Raw genomic sequence first — 22,409 nt, forward strand, 5'->3', positions numbered from 1 at the left:
CGGTACCAGATATTCGTGTTCCTGCTGAACCTCTAGAACAACTGAAGTGAGTGTAACGTTTTATTAAACTTTATATTAATATTTATATCTTTGCAAATCGCTTCACGATGAATGAGTCTAAGGTTTACACTCAGGGTACATTACTGCATGTTTTCTATGTACGACGTTCTCCATATAATTCATAATCCCACGTTTATAATGAACAACGCGTTATGGTTATTGTGTTACAAACGTGTACGCACAGAACAGAGGGGCGGGGTGAGCAAAGCTCATTATCATTTAAAGTCATATGCACTGAAACGGCGTGCTGAAAACAGAGCTGTTTTTGACCAGGTAAAATGAGTGTTTACTTACAATACTAATGAGAATTTTTAATTAAAGTATATTACAAACTTTTAATTTAGACCCTAAAGAATCATATTAGCTTGTACAAAAATGGCATTATATGACCCCTTTAAAGAAATTAGATGTTATTTTCTTACAAGAGACTCATACTGATGCAAACAATGAGGTTGACTGGCGATTGTGGTGGAAGAATGAATGTGTGCTCGCACATGGTACTAACCTGAGTGCAGGGACTGCTATTCTTTTTTTCTCCTTCTATAAAATTTTTAATACAGCTATTGTCCCCACATCTTTCACTGATCACAAATTAATCACTATTGATTGTAACTTGAACTCTAAGAAAAATAGAAGTGTTTACTGGCATTTTAACGTCAAATTGCTACAAGACAAGAGTTTTTGTGATTCTTTTAAACATTTTTGGGAGACATGGAGAAAAGAAAAAACAAGATTTGATAATGTTACTCTTTGGTGGGAAATTGGTAAAGCTCACATAAGGGATTTTTGTCAGCAGTATACATCTTACTCTAATTTTAGTTTGAAACAGTCTCTGGAATGGCTTGAAAGAGAAATCCTTGCCATTGAGAAAAACATGATAGAGATCTTTCTTCCAATGTGCATGAGTGGTCTGAGAAGAAATTAAAATTAAGCTCCATTTTAAATGAAAAGGTTAAAGGAGCTCTTGTGAGAAATATATTTTTATCTATAAAGGATATGGACAGTCCCACCTCTTTTTTTCTCCAATCTAGAACGCAAGAGTGTAAAAGTTAACCAAATGCATAACCTGAAGGATGACAATGGACCCTGTGGAAATGCGCAGACTTTTATTCACACTTATACTCACCTGAGGATATAGACATCCCGATACAAAATGGATTTCTACAAGATCTTCCTTGTCTAAATGAAGAAGATAAACAAGCATTGGAGTCTGGATGAACCTTTGTGGAATTAAGTGATGCCGTAACGGGTCTTTCGTCGGGTCGTACGCCCCAGGTATAGATGGACTTCCTGGTGAATTTTTATAAACATTTCTGGACAACATTTGGATCTGATTTATTTGAGGTGCTTAAGGAGTGTAATCGTACTGGCTTTCTACCCAAGAGCTGCCAACGGGCTGTTTTAACATTGCTTCCAAAAAAAGGTGATCTTACCATATTAAAGTACTGGAGACCTTTGGCAATTCTCTGCACTGATTATAAAATTTTATCAAAGTGCCTTGCCAATAGATTGAACAAAATATTGTTTAAAATAATACACAAAGATCAATCGTATTGTATAAAAGATAGATGTATTGCTGATAATTTGCACTTAGTACGTGATGTCATTGATTATGCAATGTGTAATAATATTGATGTAGGAATACTGTCACTTGATCAGGAAAAAGCTTTTGATCGTGTTGATCATCAATATCTTTTCAAAGTATTAGAAGCTTTTGGATTTGGAGAGAAATTTAGGAAAATGATAAAGTTGTTGTACAATAATGCAGTATGTATGGTAAAGATAGCAGGAGGTTTGAGTGTCCTTGTCAAGGTACAGAGGGGTATCAGACAAGGATGCCCACTTTCTGGTCAGCTTTATAGTTTGGCTATAGAACCTCTTCTATGTAAATTAAGAGAGAGTTTAATGGGTTTGAAGGTGAAACGTGATATTTTTAATGAGTATGTAAAGGTTTCAGCTTATGCTGATGATATTACTGTTGTTTTAAGGGATGTTAAAGATGTTCAGATTTTAAAAGAGACTTTATTAAGTTATGGTAAAGCTTCATCTGCAAAAGTGAACTGGGCAATAAGTGATGCAGTGTGGTGTGGTTTAGACCACAGCACTCCAGCTCTCCCAAGTCATTTAAAATAGGGGGAAATCTGGGTTAAAATATTTGGGGGTGTTTTTAGGAAGGGAGGACTGCAAGAGACAGAATTGGGAGGGCCTGGTGGAGAAGGTGTGTGCTCGGTGATCTTGCTGGCGTTGGTTGCTACCACAGTTACCCTATAGGGGAAGAGCCCTGGTCTGCAACAACCTTGTAGCCTCAACGCTATGGCACAAAATGAGCATTCTGGAACCTCCTGAAGATTTGGTTGGGAAAATTCAAAAACGCTTAACAGACTTTTTTTGGTCCGGTAACCACTGGATTAAAGCATCACTTTTGTTTCTGCCCAGACAAGAAGGTGGACAAGGACTGGTGGATATAAAAAGCAGAATTAAGACTTTCAGACTACAGACAGTAAAAAGATTCCTCTACGGAGTGGATGGAAGCTGGTCTGGAGTAGCCTGTGCCCTCCTCAGAAGAGCAGGAGGGATGGGGCTGGATAAACACTTGTTTCTCCTGGACATTCAAAATGTTGATTTGACTGGACTAACTTCCTTTTACCATTCCGTGTTCAAAGCCTGGAGGACTTTTAATATCTCAAGAGACGCAACGGATGAGGGAGGTCTCTGGTCAAGGGAAGAACCTCTAATGCACAATTCTATAGTGGATCTATAGTGGACTCTATAGTGGACTCTATAGTGGACTCTATAGTGGACTCTATAGTGGACTCTATAGTGGACTCTATAGTGGACTCTATAGTGGACTCTATAGTGGACTCTATAGTGGACTCTATAGTGGACTCTATAGTGGACTCTATAGTGGACTCTATAGTGGACTCTATAGTGGACTCTATAGTGGACTCTATAGTGGACTCTATTGTGGACTCTATTGTGGACTCTATTGTGGACTCTATTGTGGACTCTATTGTGGACTCTATTGTGGACTCTATTGTGGACTCTATTGTGGACTCTATTGTGGACTCTATTGTGGACTCTATTGTGGACTCTATTGTGGACTCTATTGTGGACTCTATTGTGGACTCTATTGTGGACTCTATTGTGGACTCTATTGTGGACTCTATTGTGGACTCTATTGTGGACTTTATTGTGGACTCTATTGTGGACTCGGTGATTTTAAAATCACCATCGACGAGGAATCTTCTAAAGGCTGCAGGAGTTGTAAAGATTAGACATTTGATAACTTCAGATGGATGGATGTCTCCTGAAATGTTAGCTTCCAAGATTGGAATAAGATCAACTCGTTGGTCACAAAGACTGTTAAATGAAATTCTTGAGAGCCTACCGATGGAATTTAAATGCAGTGTGGAAGCAACTAATGAAGACATGGATTTAACTTTTCCTGAACTAAGAATAATTCCGGCAGTGGGTATTTTTGAAGAAAAGGAGGGGTCTTTGTTGACCTTCAAGACACCTGTATTGGACTGTTTCAGGAAAACTGAGAAGAAAGCACTGTACGTCACATGTGTAAAAGTTTCACACTCTCACTCTTTGGGAGGAGTTGGCAAGAGCTTTTTGGATCAGGCTCTTCCCCGAAGGGCCTTGTACAAGCCTCCCATTGAGAAAAGGTCTGGAGACCTTCAGTGGAGAGTTGTGCATGGGTTAATATCTACAAACAGATACAGAGCACACCTCGACCCCCAGGTTCAGGAGGAAACTGTCTTTCATTTATTCTTCCAATGTGGGAGGCTTGTGCCTTTATTTTCTCAATGAGAAGAATGGTGTATAGTTTTGGGAGAAGTGTTTTCACCTATGTTATTTATCTATGGACCAAAGTATAACAGAAACAGAAAGCAGATCCATGTTTTGCTTATTTTTTTGTTTGGGCAAGCAAAAATGGGAATTTGGATTTCACGTAAAAGCAAAATAAATAATGCAGGGTCAACTGATGTAATGTTAATTTTAAAAGGGTTAATTAAAACTAGATTAAAGGTGCATATAAAGTTATAATATGCATACTATAACTTGGTTAAAGACCTGGAGACTTTCAATCATATTTGGGGAGTAAACCAGTGCATATGTGAATCTGATTTTGATGGTGCTTTGCAAATTTATATTTAATTGTGCTATTGTTTTTCTTGCTTGGTTTTTGTGCTATTGATTATTGTATGTTTGTATTTTAAATTACTTTTTAAATCTATGTAAGGTTTAATTAAACCTTGATTATTTTGTAATAAAGGGGGGTTAAAAGTCAAAAGTCTCTCTCTCTCTCTCTCTCTCTCTCTCTCTCTCTCTCTCTCTCTCTCTCTCTCTCTCTCTCTCTCTCTCTCTCTGTGGGCGGAGTCAGTGAATGACAGTGGCTGTAGACTCACAGAATCACTCAGTTCAATTCTTCCAGACAAACACACCTGACAGGTAAGATCACTGCTTTCCTGCATGTAAAGAGCTGGGCTTGTGTGTGTGTGTGTGTGTGTGTGTGTGTGTGTGTGTGTGTGTGTGTGTGTGTGTGTCAGAATCTTTAAAAAGCCTGTGAAATCTGATTTGTTATTGATCTGATATGCATGTAGAGATGAGCTATGTGTGCGTCGGGCTTTCATGTGTTATGTCATGGAAATAAGTTTCTCAGTTATGTGTGTAAACATTATATTTGAATCACTTTTTGAAACGTACATTTTATGAATAGTTTTCAGATTTACAGCGGAAGAAAACAGAGAATTGAAAGTTAAACAAGAACACAGTTGGGGAACAAAATTACCAAAATTATAATTTTAGTCTTGCGAGTTTTAGTTGTTTAGCATGTTTTACACACAATTTCTAAATAATGTTGTCAAGGAACAGTGTTGCAAATCCTCCGGAACAGTAGAAGGAAAACTGATCAAACATGATGAATAATGTGTTCAGGAGTTTGCACTTATATTGCATAGTTGTGTTTGCAGTCGAGTGTTTTATTTGTGATAATAACGCAATGAAACATGACAAATTGTGTGACATAACTTTTGGCCAGACTGTCACACAAAGAAATTATGAACAAGCAAAAACAAGAACTAACCACTGAAATATTAATAATTATTTAGGATGTAGTCAATGTTTGCTTTTTCCTTTTTGCAGATAAATTAAACCTATAGCTGTAGTTTGCCTTTTTGTCTAATAATTTTATTATAAATACCTTAACCGAGTTTAGTGTTTTGTTCTTCTCTCATATTTAAAATGTTTTCAAAAATAAAAAAAATGTCCTCATATTTTGATGTTTTAATGTAACTTGTAGGCTCATTAAAATCCTCATCACTTTCGTCCACTACTGTAAATCATGTCCGTTTACAGAATATATGAAGATGATCTGTCCACTTTCCTTACAGTTTATAATAATCATAAGATTTACAACATTTTCTCTTTCCACTCTTCCTTCCTTTATCATCTGATGTTTTATATAACGTGATGTGTTTTCTGTCCATCAAATCTAGAGATTGAAAACATATTTGTAGGAAATTATAACAAACATTATTTTCCAGAATGTCACTCTCTTTCACGTTTGTAAAGTTTCATTTCTTATTCACGGTTTCCTTCCATCCCAAATAAACACGGACACTATACGACAAGTTTCATGTGTCCATCATGAAAAATCAAGAAAAGACATTTCAATATTTTTGAGTGCTCGTTGTAAGTGTTAGTGAAGTATAAGTATTAAACTCATGTTAGCAGTTGAGAGCTTGTGTAAAGTGTTAGTGTAGTGTTTACTGAGAGTGATCTGACTCATGATGATCGTGTAAAGTGTTAGTGAAGTATTAAACTCATGTTAGTGTTAGTGTAGTGTTGACTGAGAGTGATCTGACTCATGATGATCGTGTAAAGTGTTAGTGAAGTATTAAACTCATGTTAGTGTTAGTGTAGTGTTTACTGAGAGTGATCTGACTCATGATGATCGTGTAAAGTGTTAGTGAAGTATTAAACTCATGTTAGTGTTAGTGTAGTGTTGACTGAGAGTGATCTGACTCATGATGATCGTGTAAAGTGTTAGTGAAGTATTAAACTCATGTTAGTGTTAGTGTAGTGTTTACTGAGAGTGATCTGACTCATGATGATCGTGCTGTTGAATGAATATCACGCTGCGCGGCCGGTCCGACTGGCTCTATTGTGTCGCTGTGGAATGAATGACAGAGATGTGTGTGTGTGGGAGAATCTTTTGTGTGTGAAATCCACCGAATGATGCCGATCCGCCCACAGCTCAAGATCACACACACACACACACACACACACACACACACACACACACACACACACACACACACACACACACACACACACTTCAGCTCTGATTGAGTTCTGCTTGATATTCATATACACCTGGAGTATGCTTTCAAAATGTTAAACATTAGTTTACTACCTTAGTAAACTATGATAATCAACAATATTTCTACAGCATTTATTCATCTTAGTTAAAGGATTAGTTCACCTCAAAATGAAAATGTCCTGATAATTTACTCACCCCAATGCCATCCAAGATGTTCATGTCTTTCTTTCTTCAGTGGAAAAGAAATTAAGTTTTTTTGAGGAAAACATTTCAGGATTTTTCTCCACACAATGGACTTCAATTGCAGCCAACATGTTGAAGTCTAAAACAATGCAGCTTCAAAGGGCTCTGAAGTGCTTCACACGGCTCTGCACTATCCAGCTGAGGAACAGGGTCTTATCTAGCGAAACCATCGCTCATTTTCTAAAAAAATAATAATAATTTATACACTTTTTATCCACAATTGTTCGTCTTGTGCATAGGTCTTGTGCTGGTCTGCGACGCACCAGGGATTACGTCATCACGTTGGAATCGTCACGCGTTACGTCATCTATCTAAGTTATTTGTCTGTGTAACGTTACTCCGGTTAAAAAAGGCAGGGAAGGGCGAAAAATTCCTTCTCATTTTCTCCCGTTTTCTCTTCCAACTTCAAAATCGTCTGACATTTTTGTTTTAATTTATTATTATTATTAAAAAAAAAATCCCCCCCCCAAAAAAATCGTGACGTTTCCAACGTGATGACGTAATGCCTGGAGCGTCCCAGACCAGCAAAAGACGAACAATTGTGGTTAAAAAGTATATAAATGTTTATTTTTTTTAGAAAATGCCCGATGGTTTCACTATAAGACCCTTGCTCAGCTGGATCGTGCAGAGCCGTGTGAAGCTCTTCAAAGCCCCTTGAAACTGCATTGATTTAGACTTCAACATGTTGGTTGCAATTGAAGTCCATGTGTGGAGAAAAATCCTGAAATGTTTTCCTCAAAAAACTTTTTTTTTCCACTGAAGAAAGAAAGACATGACCATCTTGGATGGCATTGGGGTGAGTGAATTATCAGGACATTTTCATTTTGAGGTGAACTAATCTTTTAATATTAACATTTAAAATACATTATTAAAATCAAAGGTTGTATTTGTTAACATAATGTACTGTGAACTAACATGAACAAACAATGAACAGCTGGATTTTTATTAACTAACATTAACAAAGATTAACTAATACAGTAACTATTGCTCACCGTTAGTTCATGTTAGTTAATACATTAACGTATGTTAAATAATGAACCTTATTGTAAAGTTTTACCCAATTTTTTATGCTTTTGAAAGAGTCTCTTCTGCTCACCAAGGCTGCATTTATTAGATCGAAAATACAGTAAAACAGTGAAATATTATTCCAGTGTAAATCATCTGTTCTCTATGTGAATATGTAAAGTGTAATTTATTCCTGTCATCAAAGCTGATGCTCAAGGAACATTTATGATTATTATCAGTGTTGATTTATTCAGTCAAGATTTCTGTAGAAACCCTCATACATTTTATTTTTCAGGATTCTTTGATTCTTAGAAAGTTTACTTATCAACTAATATTAGTATTAGTATAATATTAACCCCCCAATCCCTCTTACCACAAATGTTTGAATGGTGTCATTGTTTCCAAGGCAAGGCAAGTTTATTTATATAGCACATTTCATACACTATGGTAATTCAAAGTGCTGTACATAGAAAGGAATTAAAACAACCACAAAAAAATCAAGAAAAATTAAAACAGTTAAAAGAATTACAAGAGAAAAAATTTCAGAAAATTTCCAGAAAAATGTTAAGTAGCAAAAACTGTTTGCAACATTGATCATAATCATAAATGTGTCTTGAGTATCAAATCAGCATGTTAGAGTTACTAATATGAGCATAGAGTTGTTAGTTTTACATTGTAATAATATTTCACTGTTTTTATTGATATTATGATCAATTTGGTGAGCAGTGACTCTTTCAGAAACATTTTTTTCTAATGTTTTCAAACTTTGACAGGTAGTAAATTCATTAATATACCACAATATCTCTCTCTCTGTGTGTGTGTGTGTGTGTGTGTGTGTGTGTGTGTGTGTGTTCAGGGTTGTTTGTTGTTGTTGTCCCTTCAAATATCTGTAAATCTTTCATGATTGTCATGACTAATGAAACTCTTGTCTTCAGTAATTAAATTCAGCAATCATTTGAGGGTCAGTAAATTAGCTTTACATTAATCTGGCACTTTGTTTGTTTCTCTCAGAGTGTAATATATTTCACATGAACGTCTTAAGAGCAGAAGAACAGTCCTCATGAGAACGCCTCTTTTTTCCCCACTCCTGTATGTGGGACTGGTGGCTTTCGGTGAGTCCACAATCATCATTTATGTTTAAACCGATCGATTAAAACGGCACACTGATCAAACAAGTGCATAATGTTCATGTCATGACTGTGTTAGAACATTTACAGGATGACTTGATTGTGATTGGCCAATGGTGTCATTAATTAATGTTTAATTTATAATTTTCTCAGTCAAGTCATTTCCTCTATAGCTGTGCTAGTTTCATGTGTCGTATCGCTCTTCTCACAGATTAAAACCATACAGACTCAATATTGTATTAATTTTACAGTAGGCATGTGAAATGCAGGTTAGATGCAGTCTCTCCACCAGACTGTGCTTTACCACAATGACCAGCTGATGTACATGATCTCTCTTTCTGTCGTTCTGTTTTCAGCCAGCATATGTTCAGCAGAACAGACGTGAGTGAAACTCTTCAGATCTGCCCATTATATAACCTAAAGAAACATTGGGGACAAAAGAACCCATCCAGAATGCAGTCTTTCCTGTGTTTTATGTTGTTGTGAAATTACTTTAACATTTCTGGCTTTCATTAATCACTGTGACCTATCGCTCACTTTCCGTTCACGCTCCCATTTCTCTCTGTTAATCTCCTTATTTCATTATTCACAGTAAAACCTGTAGAACGAGTGGTGGACCTACAGCAGAACAATGCACTGATGTGAGTTCACACACACACACACACACACACACACACACACACACACACACACACACACACACACACACACGCGCGCACACACACACACACACACACGCGCGCACACACACACACACACACACACACACACACACACACACACACACACACTAACACACACACACACACACACACACACACACACACACACACACACACACACACACACACACACTAACACACACACACACACACACACACACACATACACACACACACACACACACACACACAGATATTTTTAGATTGTTCTTTGTTAGAGAATTTTGTTTGTTTTGGTAAGTCAGCAGCTAAAGACACAAACTCACCATGAACTAAGCAGTAATGTCACATGAGCAAAGCAACATATTAAACTCAAGTGCAGTTTTATAACATTGAAATAACTAATATGACTCAATCAAAGAATCAAAGATCTCAGAGGATCTACAAAGACTCACTAAAACCAACAACAAGACACATATAAAAACAGACAAACACTGGAGATAGACACAATCAGACCGATTAGACAACAAAACTCCAGACAGAAACATAAAACCAAAGGGAACATGATGAATAAAAGTACCCTAGACAAAAAGATTGAAACCTTACCAACCCTACAGTCACTAGGGAAAGTCTACGGAACGTGTCAAAGACTTAAACCCATCTAGAGAAGTTCAAGTTCACTTTATTTATATAGCACATATACAACAGCCACTAGGCTGACCAAAGTGCTTTACAGAACAACCATATAAGAAAATAATACCTGCATAACAAGTCAAGTCAAGTCATCTTCATTTATATAGCGCTTTTAACAATGGATTGTTTCAAAGCAGGTTTACAGAGATAAACATATCATTTAAGGTAACAGATTGTTTTGGCGTTATAGCGGTTCTTGAATAATGTTACTTCCAGCTAAAGTTAACTTTGATTGATTCACCTCCGTCGAAATGATCAGACTTTAAACGCGAACCTGTGATTAACGCTGACGGCGTTCACATGCTCATTCAGAATTCTATAGTTATGTGCTTTTTAAAATATGTGCGCAGGTTTGTAATTCATACAACCCAGCCTAAACAAACTACTTTTCTTGCCTATAAATTGATACAGAATTTTGTTTTATTTTATCACTTCGGGGTACGCGAGCCGGAATTCCAAACGCTTTATCTGTAGAGTGGGAAAGGGATCCTGCATAGGGAGAGGATAGTGGATACTTCAGCACTGCATTGTCATCGGGTCCAGGCAAAGCTCCCTCATCAGATCTGGACACGGCCCGGATCCGGCAGGCTGCGGGAAAACCTCGGGATAAACAAAGACACTAATATTAGCGTAGAACAACAGATAAAACACAAACAAAAGCAGCAAAGCTAAGAGCAACCTTAAACCGAGTAGCAAAATGTTATCAGACTCAAATATAAAATAGTAAAACAAAAGTGGCAAAGCAGTATCAGACTCAAATGTAAAATGGAAAAAACAACCTAAGAAAAGAGATATGCTGAAGAAAACAGGTCAGTCTTTAACAGAGACTTGAAGACAGACGGGGGCCGTTCTAATCTCTAGAGGCAGGGTGTTCCAGAGTCCTCCTTCAGGAGAAGCTTCTCCTGTCCAGCATGTAATATATCAAGTAGGAATGACAGATTCTGTTGAATTTGGAAGAGTACGGTAGAAGGGAAACCCAAGAAGGCATGAGACTGGGGGCCTTTGAGCACAAACCAAGAGGAATATTGAGTGCATAGAGAGCCATGAGCTTTAGTCCTGCGGTTAGTCAGCTGGGACAATTTATGTCTGTGTTCAAGCCCTTAGACAGGCCAGGGGTAGATGACTACAGGGATCAGGACAGAGGTAGATGACTACAGGGATCAGGACAGGGGTAGATGACTACAGGGATCAGGACAGAGGTAGATGACTACAGGGATCAGGACAGGGGTAGATGACTACAGGGATCAGGACAGAGGTAGATGACTACAGGGATCAGGACAGGGGTAGATGACTACAGGGATCAGGACAGACGTAGATGACTACAGGGATCAGGACAGGGGTAGATGACTACAGGGATCAGGACAGGGGTAGATGACTACAGGGATTAGGACAGGGGTAGATGACTACAGGGATCAGGACAGAGGTAGATGACTACAGGGATCAGGACAGAGGTAGATGACTACAGGGATCAGGACAGGGGTAGATGACTACAGGGATCAGGACAGAGGTAGATGACTACAGGGATCAGGACAGGGATAGATGACTACAGGGATCAGGACAGAGGTAGATGACTACAGGGATCAGGACAGGGATAGATGACTACAGGGATCAGGACAGGGATAGATGACTACAGGGATCAGGACAGAGGTAGATGACTACAGGGATCAGGACAGAGGTAGATGACTACAGGGATCAGGACAGAGGTAGATGACTACAGGGATCAGGACAGGGGTAGATGACTACAGGGATCAGGACAGACGTAGATGACTACAGGGATCAGGACAAAGGTAGATGACTACAGGGATCAGGACAGACATAGATGACTACAGGGGACAGACGTAGATGACTACAGGGATCATGACAGGGGTAGATGACTACAGGGATTAGGACAGGGGTAGATGACTACAGGGATCAGGACAGAGGTAGATGACTACAGGGATCAGGACAGGGGTAGATGACTACAGGGATCAGGACAGAGGTAGATGACTACAGGGATCAGGACAGGGGTAGATGACTACAGGGATTAGGACAGGGGTAGATGACTACAGGGATCAGGACAGAGGTAGATGACTACAGGGATCAGGACAGAGGTAGATGACTACAGGGATCAGGATGGGGTAGATCACTACAGGGATCAGGACAGGGATAGATGACTACAGGGATCAGGACAGAGGTAGATGACTACAGGGATCAGGACAGAGGTAGATGACTACAGGGATCAGGACAGGGATAGATGACTACAGGGATCAGGACAGGGATAGATGACTACAGGGATCAGGACAGAGGTAGATGACTACAGGGATCAGGACAGAGGTAGATGACTACAGGGATCAGGACAGGGGTAGATGACTACAGGGATCAGGACAGACGTAGATGACTACAGGGATCAGGACAGAGGTAGATGGCTACAGGGATAAGGACAGAGGTAGATGACTACAGGGATCAGGACAGACATAGATGACTACAGGGGACAGACGTAGATGACTACAGGGATCATGACAGGGGTAGATGACTACAGGGATTAGGACAGGGGTAGATGACTACAGGGATCAGGACAGAGGTAGATGACTACAGGGATCAGGACAGGGGTAGATGACTACAGGGATCAGGACAGAGGTAGATGACTACAGGGATCAGGACAGGGGTAGATGACTACAGGGATTAGGACAGGGGTAGATGACTACAGGGATCAGGACAGAGGTAGATGACTACAGGGATCAGGACAGAGGTAGATGACTACAGGGATCAGGATAGGGGTAGATCACTACAGGGATCAGGACAGGGATAGATGACTACAGGGATCAGGACAGAGGTAGATGACTACAGGGATCAGGACAGAGGTAGATGACTACAGGGATCAGGACAGGGATAGATGACTACAGGGATCAGGACAGGGATAGATGACTACAGGGATCAGGACAGGGATAGATGACTACAGGGATCAGGACAGAGGTAGATGACTACAGGGATCAGGACAGGGGTAGATGACTACAGGGATCAGGACAGAGGTAGATGACTACAGGGATCAGGACAGGGGTAGATGACTACAGGGATCAGGACAGACGTAGATGACTACAGGGATCAGGACAGAGGTAGATGACTACAGGGATCAGGACAGAGGTAGATGACTACAGGGTCAGGACAGACGTAGATGACTACAGGGGACAGACGTAGATGACTACAGGGATCATGACAGGGGTAGATGACTACAGGGATTAGGACAGGGGTAGATGACTACAGGGATCAGGACAGAGGTAGATGACTACAGGGATCAGGACAGGGGTAGATGACTACAGGGATCAGGACAGAGGTAGATGACTACAGGGATCAGGACAGGGGTAGATGACTACAGGGATCAGGACAGGGATAGATGACTACAGGGATCAGGACAGAGGTAGATGACTACAGGGATCAGGACAGAGGTAGATGACTACAGGGATCAGGACAGGGATTAGGACAGGGACTGCCAGAGACTGCATCCACATGGTCATCCCTGGGACTCTGGAAGGACTTGATGCCTTCCTCCTCTTGGACTAGCTTTCCCTGGAGTGGAAAGTGCTGTCCTTCTCATGCACATAAACTAGTAATGAGCAGCCACAAGAAAGATTGAGTACTAGTTCTTCATCAAAATTGCGTGTTGTTGCAACTGGGAACTTTGTTTCCTGGTGGACTATATAAACCAGCACAACAATGTCCCATGTAGTCCTCAATGAGACCATCCCTCTGATGGAAAGACAGCTTTCTCTGTAACACAGTAGCTGATTGAACAACAATACAGGTGTACACACCTTGGGGAAGCTAGCAAAAGTCTCAAAGAAATCCAGTCCACGCCATCAGCGTTATACAGAACTGAACTGTTGTAAACTCATGTTCTCAGTCCGTGCTGTTTCTGTCGCCTCAGATGGACGGCCCCACGCAGAGATTCCTGACGTGTGCTGGCGTCCCATCAGAGCCCGGCGCAGACCACATCATGAACCTGAAGGGCCTCATCAGCGCTGCTCTGGATGTATACTCATTCATGGTACGCCAGAACACACAGACACACATATCCCATGAGCCTTCGCTGCTGTGGTTCTGCTGTGACACGCTCTGTCCCGCAGCGCTCCAGTGTGACCGGGGTTCCAGTCTTCGATCTGTCGGGAGGGGTCAGTTTGAACGAGGATCACGTGATCAGAGCGTGGCTGGACATCAAGCTCACTCCTCTGCTGTCGACCATCTCCAGGAACTTCCTCACATGTCTCAGCAACAGAAACTTCAGCTGCAGCGCCTACCAGACTGTGTACGGCAGCACACAAGAGCACTAGTGGAACACAATTAATGACTTCATTTCATTGTGCATGTGTGTGTTAATGACTGTGTGTGTGTTCTGGTGTCTGTGTGTGTATTGTTGTGTGTATATAGTGTCAAGGAGTTGAGTCAGCATTTCTCCGGTCTGGATCCAGGGAGACAGAAGTGGATCTATTCCTTCTTCATGTACCCATTCCTCTCTAGGAACACATCCTCAGGTAACACTTCTACTTTAGCATGGAGTGTTGTTTGTCAGGTCATGTTGTTTGTGTTCTGTGAAGGTTTTGCCCATGTTTGATTGTATGTTGTTGTAGGCTGTGTAGATCCAGATGACAGCACTGAAGACTGGCTGATGAAAAACTTTGGCTCGTTCGCTGTGGTGGCTCAAGTGCGAGACTTCACGTCCATCAACATGCTCTTCAGCGGGGTAGGAACACTCCCTCCTGCATCTGATGCTCTCCTGAGGGTCATTTGATAGCCCCAGTTTCACTGCAATACTATGTTGATGGCCTGGAGATGTTCTGAGGTTCTTCCCTGTCTTGCCAGCTGGAGGTTTTGCACCTCTTGAGTCCAGAGCAGAAGGCAGAGCTTCTCCTTCACCCAGAGGTGGTGGGCTTGACTGACAGCTCCCTCGGCCTGGTGTTTCAGAGTTTGCTATCTTCTCTGATGCCCTCTGAGGATCCATGGACTTCAAATAACAGCAACACGTATTACATGAGCACTGTTCCATCCTCTTCACCGCATGACCCCCTGGGACAGGCAAGAAAGACATCATTCACAGTCTGATGGATGTAGATGACTAAATCTGTTGCAGTATTTTAAGAGCACTAGATGTAGTAAAGTGACCCAAATATGCTGATCTATTGACATATTGAATGATTAATTGAGAATGTCTGATGTGTGGGTACAGGCACTGAATGGTTTCATGACGGCATTTAGACCTGTCGGGAGTTTTGTGAGAGAATTTGTGTCCTTGACAAAGCAGGTAACACACACACACACACATTCAGTAAAGCATTACAAACCTAAACACCATGTCCTGAGTTTGAGGAATTCTTCTGTATATATCTGCTCTCTTCCTGAAGCAAAACTTGAGCGGCATGCGGAGCGCCACACTTTTGCAGGCCGTGATAAACCTGACGCTCGCCGAGATCGCCGCTCCTTTCAAGCAGAACACCAGCCAAGACCCCATGGTTACTTTTGACCCCATGAACGTTAACGACTGGTTCACACATGTGGTTTCTCCCGTACTCCGGCGATTCCTTCCTGACAACCAGATAGAAATCCACCCCAACCTCACGGCTGTCTTCCATAACCAGTTGTGAGTTTGCCATGCAAGAACTGTCAACGTTACCCACAAAACTCCTCTCATAGAGTAATGAAAACGTTCTGATGTGGTTTGGGGTCTTTTTCTTTAGCTACATCGAGACAGGGATGGGATCTGGAGCCCAGAATGAAAGTCAGGACATCTGCAGCGTCATTATTGATAACAGAACATGTGGGGTAAGCTGAAAGAATGTATTATTCCAAGCATCTTCTCTGCTGGGATGAAAATTTGTTTTCATATTGTATCTCACACAATGTGTTTAAATTTCTGTCTAGCTGACTGACTTGGTGGAACATGTGGCCACTGTCCTGCACTGTGCAGCTCGATCAAACCTCACGCTCAACGAGGAGACGCTCTTGGATGTTCTCCTGCATCTCTCCCAGAACCTCAACGCTCTACTGCAGCAGCTCTCCATGACTGTGAGAACCACATCAGCCATGTATAAACCAGTCAGTGCTCTTTAGCAGGAGCATTGTGTAAGCCTAATTTCTGCTTGCATGTTGCTTCTTGCCACTCTCCTAGAACTTCAGTTCCCAGAGTTCTCCCTTCAGTGACATCCTGGACCAAATCGCTGATGACAGCTTCACGATGAGCAACTTGCAGGATGAGTCGTTTGTTAGATTATGGTTCCAGGTCAAGCTAAAGCCTCTGCTTTCCACACTGATGCCAGAATATCTCACGTGCCTCAGTCACAAAGAGTTCAGCTGCCAAACCTTCCAGATACTGTACGTCCACGGCACCTAAACGTTGATCTCCTTTGAAGACCTCTATTCTTAACTGACCTCCACTCTCACCTGACTTTCATTCATCACTTTCAGTGTTTCAGAGCTCAGTGACAACATGTTCCTGATGTCAGAAGGCGAGGAGAATGTTTATAAGTATTTCATCTTCTCCTTCCTGAGCCGACAAAATGTTTTAGGTACTCCTGTCCATTCATCCATCTGTTCATCCATGAATCTATCAATCAATCTATAAAAATATGTTATCAACATGTTTTCAGGTGGCTGCCCTGCTGAGAACAGCAGCATCTGGGTTACTCTGAATCTTGGCAAGTTTTCACAGTTTGCAACATTGAGGGAAATGTACCAGCTGAACCAAGACTTCAACGCTGTGAGTTGCACACATCCCCACTGTCAAGAACATCTACTGTATTTCAACTTGTTTTATTATGTTTCAGCAACAAAGATTCAACTCTATGTCATCTTTTTATGCATGCAATGCTTGTCTGTTAAATGAAATCTTTTCTTTGTGTATTTCAGATAGATGCCCTGGTGGTTCTTACCCCCAGACAGACAGCTGAACTGATAATTGAGGATTTTGCAGGTCTGCCAGAGAAAAGCATCATCATAAACATGGCCTTTGATCATATCTTGGTTTCTCCTGAAGACCGTGGTCTACTTGAGATGCTCAGATATCTGATCATACTTGCTGGCGAGGTAAGACCATCTCTGCCACTGTGGAGAGATTGCAGTTCATATAAAAGGTTTGCAGTAAGTTGAATTGTTTCATGTTTTATTTTGATATCAGATGGGTTTGGAGTGCTCATCATACCAGCAGATGTGAGTAATACACATAAGCTCACATGTTTCTACAACTGTTTCTGAACTGCTTCCGTTGAGACCCGTTTCACATAATTGCTCTTCCTTCCAGAGTTCGGAGGCTGCAGGGAGCTGTGGTTCCTCCACACATGATGCAACCCATCAAGGACAACGTGGATCAGCTGGAACACATGGCACCCCCTGGTACGCACAAACCAAAAATAATTAAAAGTATTGCGGAATGACTAAATTTCTGAAGAGATTTTTCAACATTTTAGTTTCTAAAGTATAGTTAGGATTCACACATACACACACATATATTTCTAAACTATATTTCTGAAATTTTACTGTTGTTTTTTAACAGGCTGCTTTCCTCCACTTATTACGGTAAGAAACACAATTTTTTAATCTCATTGGTTGATATTTTCACAAACATGACAAGTGATTCATAATCTATTATTGTTTTGTGGTCATATCCTTTGCAGTGTATTTCAACACCATTCAATGGTAAGTCAAATATTAAGCTGTAAAGTACTATAAAATATAATTATCTTTTATTTAATTCTATTATCTGTTTTTCTTATTTTCCTTTTCTTTTACATTTACAGAAACCTCAATTTGTGATGGAATCAGCAGGTAGTGTTCATTTTAGACTTTTCACTAAATGAAAATAAAACTCATGTCAAGTAAATCAAGTTCATGAGGAGTTTATCTACCCCACAGTAATGCGACTCTCCTGTCCGCTGGGCTCGTGAGCGCCCCCTGTAGTGTCGACCTGCAGCAGTACGCTTGCTCTTCGGTAAGAAGATGACCAGCAGAAGCTCTTTTATAATGAGCTGATATTGATGATTTTCTGGGAATCTACGTCCCTCCAGAGAGCAAATGTGCTGCAGTTTCTAGAATCACCCGGATATTTCCTGAACTGATGAAACCCTTTGTGTTCGTAGCTCACAGGCTTCACTGCTGAACACCTGGCTGGACTTCTGAAGTGTCAGCTATCCAGCAGCAGCAGTTACTCCAAGGAGATCTGGAAGCTGCTCTTCACCAAAACAGACAGTGTTCTCAATGGAGCCCTCACCATATTTTCCAGCTCGGCAACAAATATGGTAAAGAAGCCTTGTTCTACTCTTCTCTAATGTCACTTGGAAGATTGACTGGGAATATGGCAATAATTCCTCCTCATTACATCACCAGTCTCAGCCAATCAGAGGCGATGTCGTGTCCCAAGTGCTGGATGTGATTGGGGAGCTGAGGTTGGAGCGCATCAGTCCTGACCAATGGAGTGACGTTACTTTCATCAGCATGTTGCTGGGTCAATATCTGAAGCCGTTTCTACCCTTCGTGTCACCATCTCTACTGCAGTGCACTGGGAGCAAAAACCTCAGCTGCCAAACTTACCAGCACATGTAAGAAAACCATTTCCTCTACAATACCTCAAGACTATCGTTGATAAGATGCTTTGTTCAACATTATTTCCAACCATTCCTCAGTCTGTCAGAGTTCCCGCTGATCAATGAGACGCAAGGAAGGAACGTGGTGGGATTTTTCATCTTGCCCTTCCTCAGGAGAAACGCAACAGGTGAGGTGGAGGTTTGCAGTGGTTTCAGGCAGAATGTCACTCATGTTGAGGTTCTGGAGCTAATGAAGGGGATTTTACTGTGTGTGTTGTGTGTCAGATGTGGGCTGTGTGTCGAGTGCTAACAGCAGTACTGAGTGGCTGCTGAAGAACTTTGGCTCGTTCGCTCAGTTTGTGTCTCTCAAAGAACTGCTCTCCGTCAACGCACACTTTGATCCCGTAAGTATCTTCACATGTGATGTAATCAAAGAACAAAGATGACAAGAAGCTTAAATAACCTCCAACATCATCAGTTTTATCTGTAGGACTTTCCCACTCAGTGTTGCTTCCTATTGTACAGTGTTTTACTATTGAGTTTTTATGTGGCACTTGCTTGTCTGTTTTATGTTATGTCCTCTTATGTGTTGACATTGCACTTTGAGATTCTTGCACATTTTTTTCCAATGTGGTTTTACACCGCAAATGGCTAATAAAGTGAATCTGAATCTTGTTCTTCTGTGTGTCTTTAGTTGGAGACGCTGGTCTATCTGTCTCCAGGGCAGATGGTTGGACTGATGGTTGAAGATCTGCCTGGTCTTCCACAGAAGGAAGTCATCATCAATCGAGTGTTTGATCATCTGCTAGAGTCTCCTGTGGATCGAGGACTTCCTGGTGTTCTTCAAAGCCTGCTCTTACTCCCACAGACGGTAAAACTTACTCAGATGTGTTCAATGCCTCTGCTTCAGACCGCAGTGAGATGGCCATCCAGATGGCTATTTTAGGCATCATGGGTGTGATTGTGACGAAGTCATTTCCAAACAGTTGACAGCAAAATAATGAGGACTCATCCAATATTATACCAGAATTATGTGTCTCGTTAAACAATCCAAGAATACAATGAGGAAAATATTGTGAAAATTTGCATCTAACGGACCTTATTCAGGGTAAACGCCTTATCTAATTTTTCTACACATGTAAATGAGGTTTTGAGGGAGAGGCTTCGGTCTAATGCAACATTCAAAGTTACTTTCCAAAACAATTCCTGGTGACAAAAGACTCTTAAAAACATGTTGGGAAATAAGTTCAATGTTAAACACGACCGTAAATCAAAACAACAGACTGACATGTGGTTGTAGGGTAAATGCGCAGTGATCGAAGAAGTGAAATGTGAAGGCCAAGTATGGTAACCCATACTCAGAGTTTGTCCTCTGCATTTAATCCATCCAAGTTACTGCACACATCAGGAGTAGTGAGTAGTGAACACACACACACACACACACTGCGAGCTGTGGAGACACACACCCGGAGCACGGTGGCGCCCTGGGAGCGATTGGGGATTAGATGCCTTGCCAAGGACTACCGTTTGAGTGCTGGTATTGAGAATTGAACCTTGGGTCACCGGTCTGACTCTCTAACCAATAGGCCACGACTGCCCCATTAGTGAGTTTGATGAATCAGATATGTGATGAAGGCACTGACGCCTGTTTGTGTTTCCACAGACCGTAATACAGTGCAGCTCCCTCACACTGATGTAAGTGTACTTGAGCCTCTGGTGTCATGTTATTTAGTCTCTGGTGTCTCTTGTGCTGAGATTCCTCTAATCCTTTTTTTCTTTCTCAGTTTTGAGAGGCTGTTTCAGGCTCTACCTTTCCTGCGGTCAGACATGCAGACTCTGGTCTTCCACACAACTGGAGAACTCAAGCAGAAAGCAGTGCCAGGTGAGTCTCAGCCTTTGTGTTGTCATCATCTCTCACTGTTGACTTCACTAGAAGATCAGCATGTTTCTCAGTATTTCTGATGGAATTAATGATCAAATGTGTGTGTCTTATTTACAGGCTGCTCACTTCCTGAACCTCCAACAGTAAGAGATTGTTTTTAACACAGTTTTCCTTATGGACCTCTTTCAGTCCTACAGGAATCCTCTCTATTCCTCACTCTTTAAAACGTTTTCTCAAAACTCAAAGCATACAGATATTTAAAAAATATATATATTTTACATTTTGTCTTTTTTTTGTTTTACCCTTTTTCTTCTGTTTCAGTGTCTGATCACACCTGTGAATGGTAAGTGTATTTGTACACCTTGCATTTTTCTGATCTTTACTACTCTGTCTAATCGAGTCTGAATAAACTCTGTGATGAACTGAACCTGCATTATTCCACTAGCCAACATCCATAAGCACTAAGCCTAGCTTTGCTCAGATGTCCTCCCTATTAAATGTGTGTTACATTGACAGCTGTTGTCTGTCCAGATCTATGGGCAGCCCTGGAGCCCATCCAAAGGAACAATAATAACTACACAAACCTATGCTATAGGGGCCTACAAACCTTCAGTTCTCGGCTCCATGCAACGCTAATTGCGATTAGCCTGTTGGACAAGCAAACTGAAACAGATAAACAGCTTAAATATATGACCAAATCCATTTACTAATGTTTCTACCTTTCTAGAAGGTCATGTCAGTAGTTTACAAGACTAGTAGATTTTGTGATTTAGATTTTAGAGAGAATCAAATCAAGATTTGCCCAGCATTGGATGTTCAGAAAGAGTTATTGACCAAACTCTGTTGAGTGAGACTCAAGACTCAGTGTCACACACTAGTCGTCGCCTACTGAAGTGATCAGGAGCATAGCTATTTTCCCAGGGTACAATGTTTCCAGGGCTCGACATTCCCAGGGCACAACTTTCAGAGCGCTTAAAGTTCCCAGGGTTCCATGTTCCTATGTTAGCTGAACCCCAACCCTGGGGTCATAGGACCCTTTGTCATGTGATTATTGTCCTATATATCTAGGGATCATTGGACCTGGCAACATAGGAATGACTCCCTGTAACTATGTAGTCAAAAAGAAACTGAATGAATCTGTCAGCAAATCTGAACAAGTTTTGTTGGTCAACTTTCTACTTTTAATACTTTCCTTTAAGCTTCTTGACTATTGCATTGTAATTCAAGGGTGTTATACTGAGTCGTGATGAAATCCAGTATCACTAATCAATGTTTTCTGATGAATTTAACAGCTACCAGAGTTTGTTCAGGAGTCATCAGGTATGAGCAAGTACTCTTTTCTCCACTTTGACACAGTGACATCATCTATGAGACAGGAAGTGTTCATGAAATTGTAATGTCTTCCACAGTAATGAGACTCTCCTGTCCGCTGGTCTCGTGAGCGCCCCCTGTAGTGTCGACCTGCAGCAGTACGCTTGCTCTTCGGTAAGAAGATGACCAGCAGAAACTCTTTTATAATGAGCTGATACTGATGATTGTCTGGGAATCTACGTCCCTCCAGAGAGCAAATGTGCAGCAGTTTCTAGAATCACCCGGATATTTCCTGAACTGTGATCTCCACTGATGAAACCCTTTGTGTTCGTAGCTCACAGGCTTCACTGCTGAACACCTGGCTGGACTTCTGAAGTGTCAGCTATCCAGCAGCAGCAGTTACTCCAAGGAGATCTGGAAGCTGCTCTTCACCAAAACAGACAGTGTTCTCGATGGAGCCCTCAGCATCTTTTCCAGCACGGCAGCAAATGTGGTAAATAAGCCTTGTTCTACTCTGCTCTAATGTCACTTGGAGGATTGACTGGGAATATG

General features: G+C 41.2%; 2 protein-coding genes and 1 long non-coding RNA gene across 3 annotated transcripts in view; all 3 read left to right on the forward strand.

The window, feature by feature from the left end:
* The first annotated feature begins 4,476 nt into the window (after positions 1-4,476).
* Positions 4,477-17,518, forward strand: LOC130088304 (uncharacterized). Its single transcript, XM_056255023.1, has 19 exons — positions 4,477-4,518; positions 8,653-8,751; positions 9,123-9,147; positions 9,359-9,407; positions 14,023-14,142; positions 14,222-14,400; positions 14,523-14,626; positions 14,723-14,835; positions 14,955-15,167; positions 15,319-15,393; positions 15,494-15,729; positions 15,827-15,911; positions 16,011-16,154; positions 16,258-16,460; positions 16,554-16,654; positions 16,736-16,845; positions 16,995-17,171; positions 17,263-17,294; positions 17,386-17,518. The coding sequence occupies exons 2-19, from the start codon at positions 8,700-8,702 to the stop codon at positions 17,516-17,518; spliced, it is 2,151 nt and encodes a 716-aa protein (XP_056110998.1). The 5' UTR covers positions 4,477-4,518; positions 8,653-8,699.
* Positions 17,519-17,873: 355 nt separating this feature from the next.
* On the forward strand, positions 17,874-18,368 carry LOC130088307 (uncharacterized). Its single transcript, XR_008807453.1, has 3 exons — positions 17,874-17,909; positions 17,997-18,072; positions 18,221-18,368. It is a non-coding gene; the product is annotated as an uncharacterized LOC130088307 (long non-coding RNA).
* Positions 18,369-18,472: 104 nt separating this feature from the next.
* Positions 18,473-22,409, forward strand: part of LOC130088309 (uncharacterized) — a 46,226-nt gene continuing 42,289 nt past the window's right edge. The window contains exons 1-11 of the mRNA XM_056255027.1: positions 18,473-18,679; positions 18,764-18,852; positions 18,950-19,068; positions 19,359-19,535; positions 20,328-20,359; positions 20,449-20,546; positions 20,664-20,689; positions 20,868-20,889; positions 21,839-21,866; positions 21,956-22,031; positions 22,192-22,350. Of these exons, the coding sequence (XP_056111002.1) occupies positions 18,576-18,679; positions 18,764-18,852; positions 18,950-19,068; positions 19,359-19,535; positions 20,328-20,359; positions 20,449-20,546; positions 20,664-20,689; positions 20,868-20,889; positions 21,839-21,866; positions 21,956-22,031; positions 22,192-22,350 (930 nt within the window). The 5' untranslated portion in view covers positions 18,473-18,575. The remainder of the gene's footprint in view (positions 18,680-18,763; positions 18,853-18,949; positions 19,069-19,358; positions 19,536-20,327; positions 20,360-20,448; positions 20,547-20,663; positions 20,690-20,867; positions 20,890-21,838; positions 21,867-21,955; positions 22,032-22,191; positions 22,351-22,409) is intronic.

This window comes from Rhinichthys klamathensis, unplaced genomic scaffold (assembly GCF_029890125.1).
Source record: "Rhinichthys klamathensis goyatoka isolate OS25496 unplaced genomic scaffold, OSU_Roscu_1.1 h1tg000116l_1, whole genome shotgun sequence".
Taxonomy (NCBI): Eukaryota; Metazoa; Chordata; class Actinopteri; order Cypriniformes; family Leuciscidae; genus Rhinichthys; species Rhinichthys klamathensis.

Excerpts from the sequence above, each read along its gene's own strand:
- LOC130088304 (XM_056255023.1), top strand. The coding sequence starts at position 8,700 with ATGAGAACGCCTCTTTTTTCCCCACTCCTGTATGTGGGACTGGTGGCT. Across the intron at positions 14,627-14,722 it reads CTCTAGGAACACATCCTCAG|GCTGTGTAGATCCAGATGAC; the intron begins GTAACACTTCTA and ends ATGTTGTTGTAG. Across the intron at positions 16,155-16,257 it reads TGCAGCAGCTCTCCATGACT|AACTTCAGTTCCCAGAGTTC; the intron begins GTGAGAACCACA and ends CCACTCTCCTAG.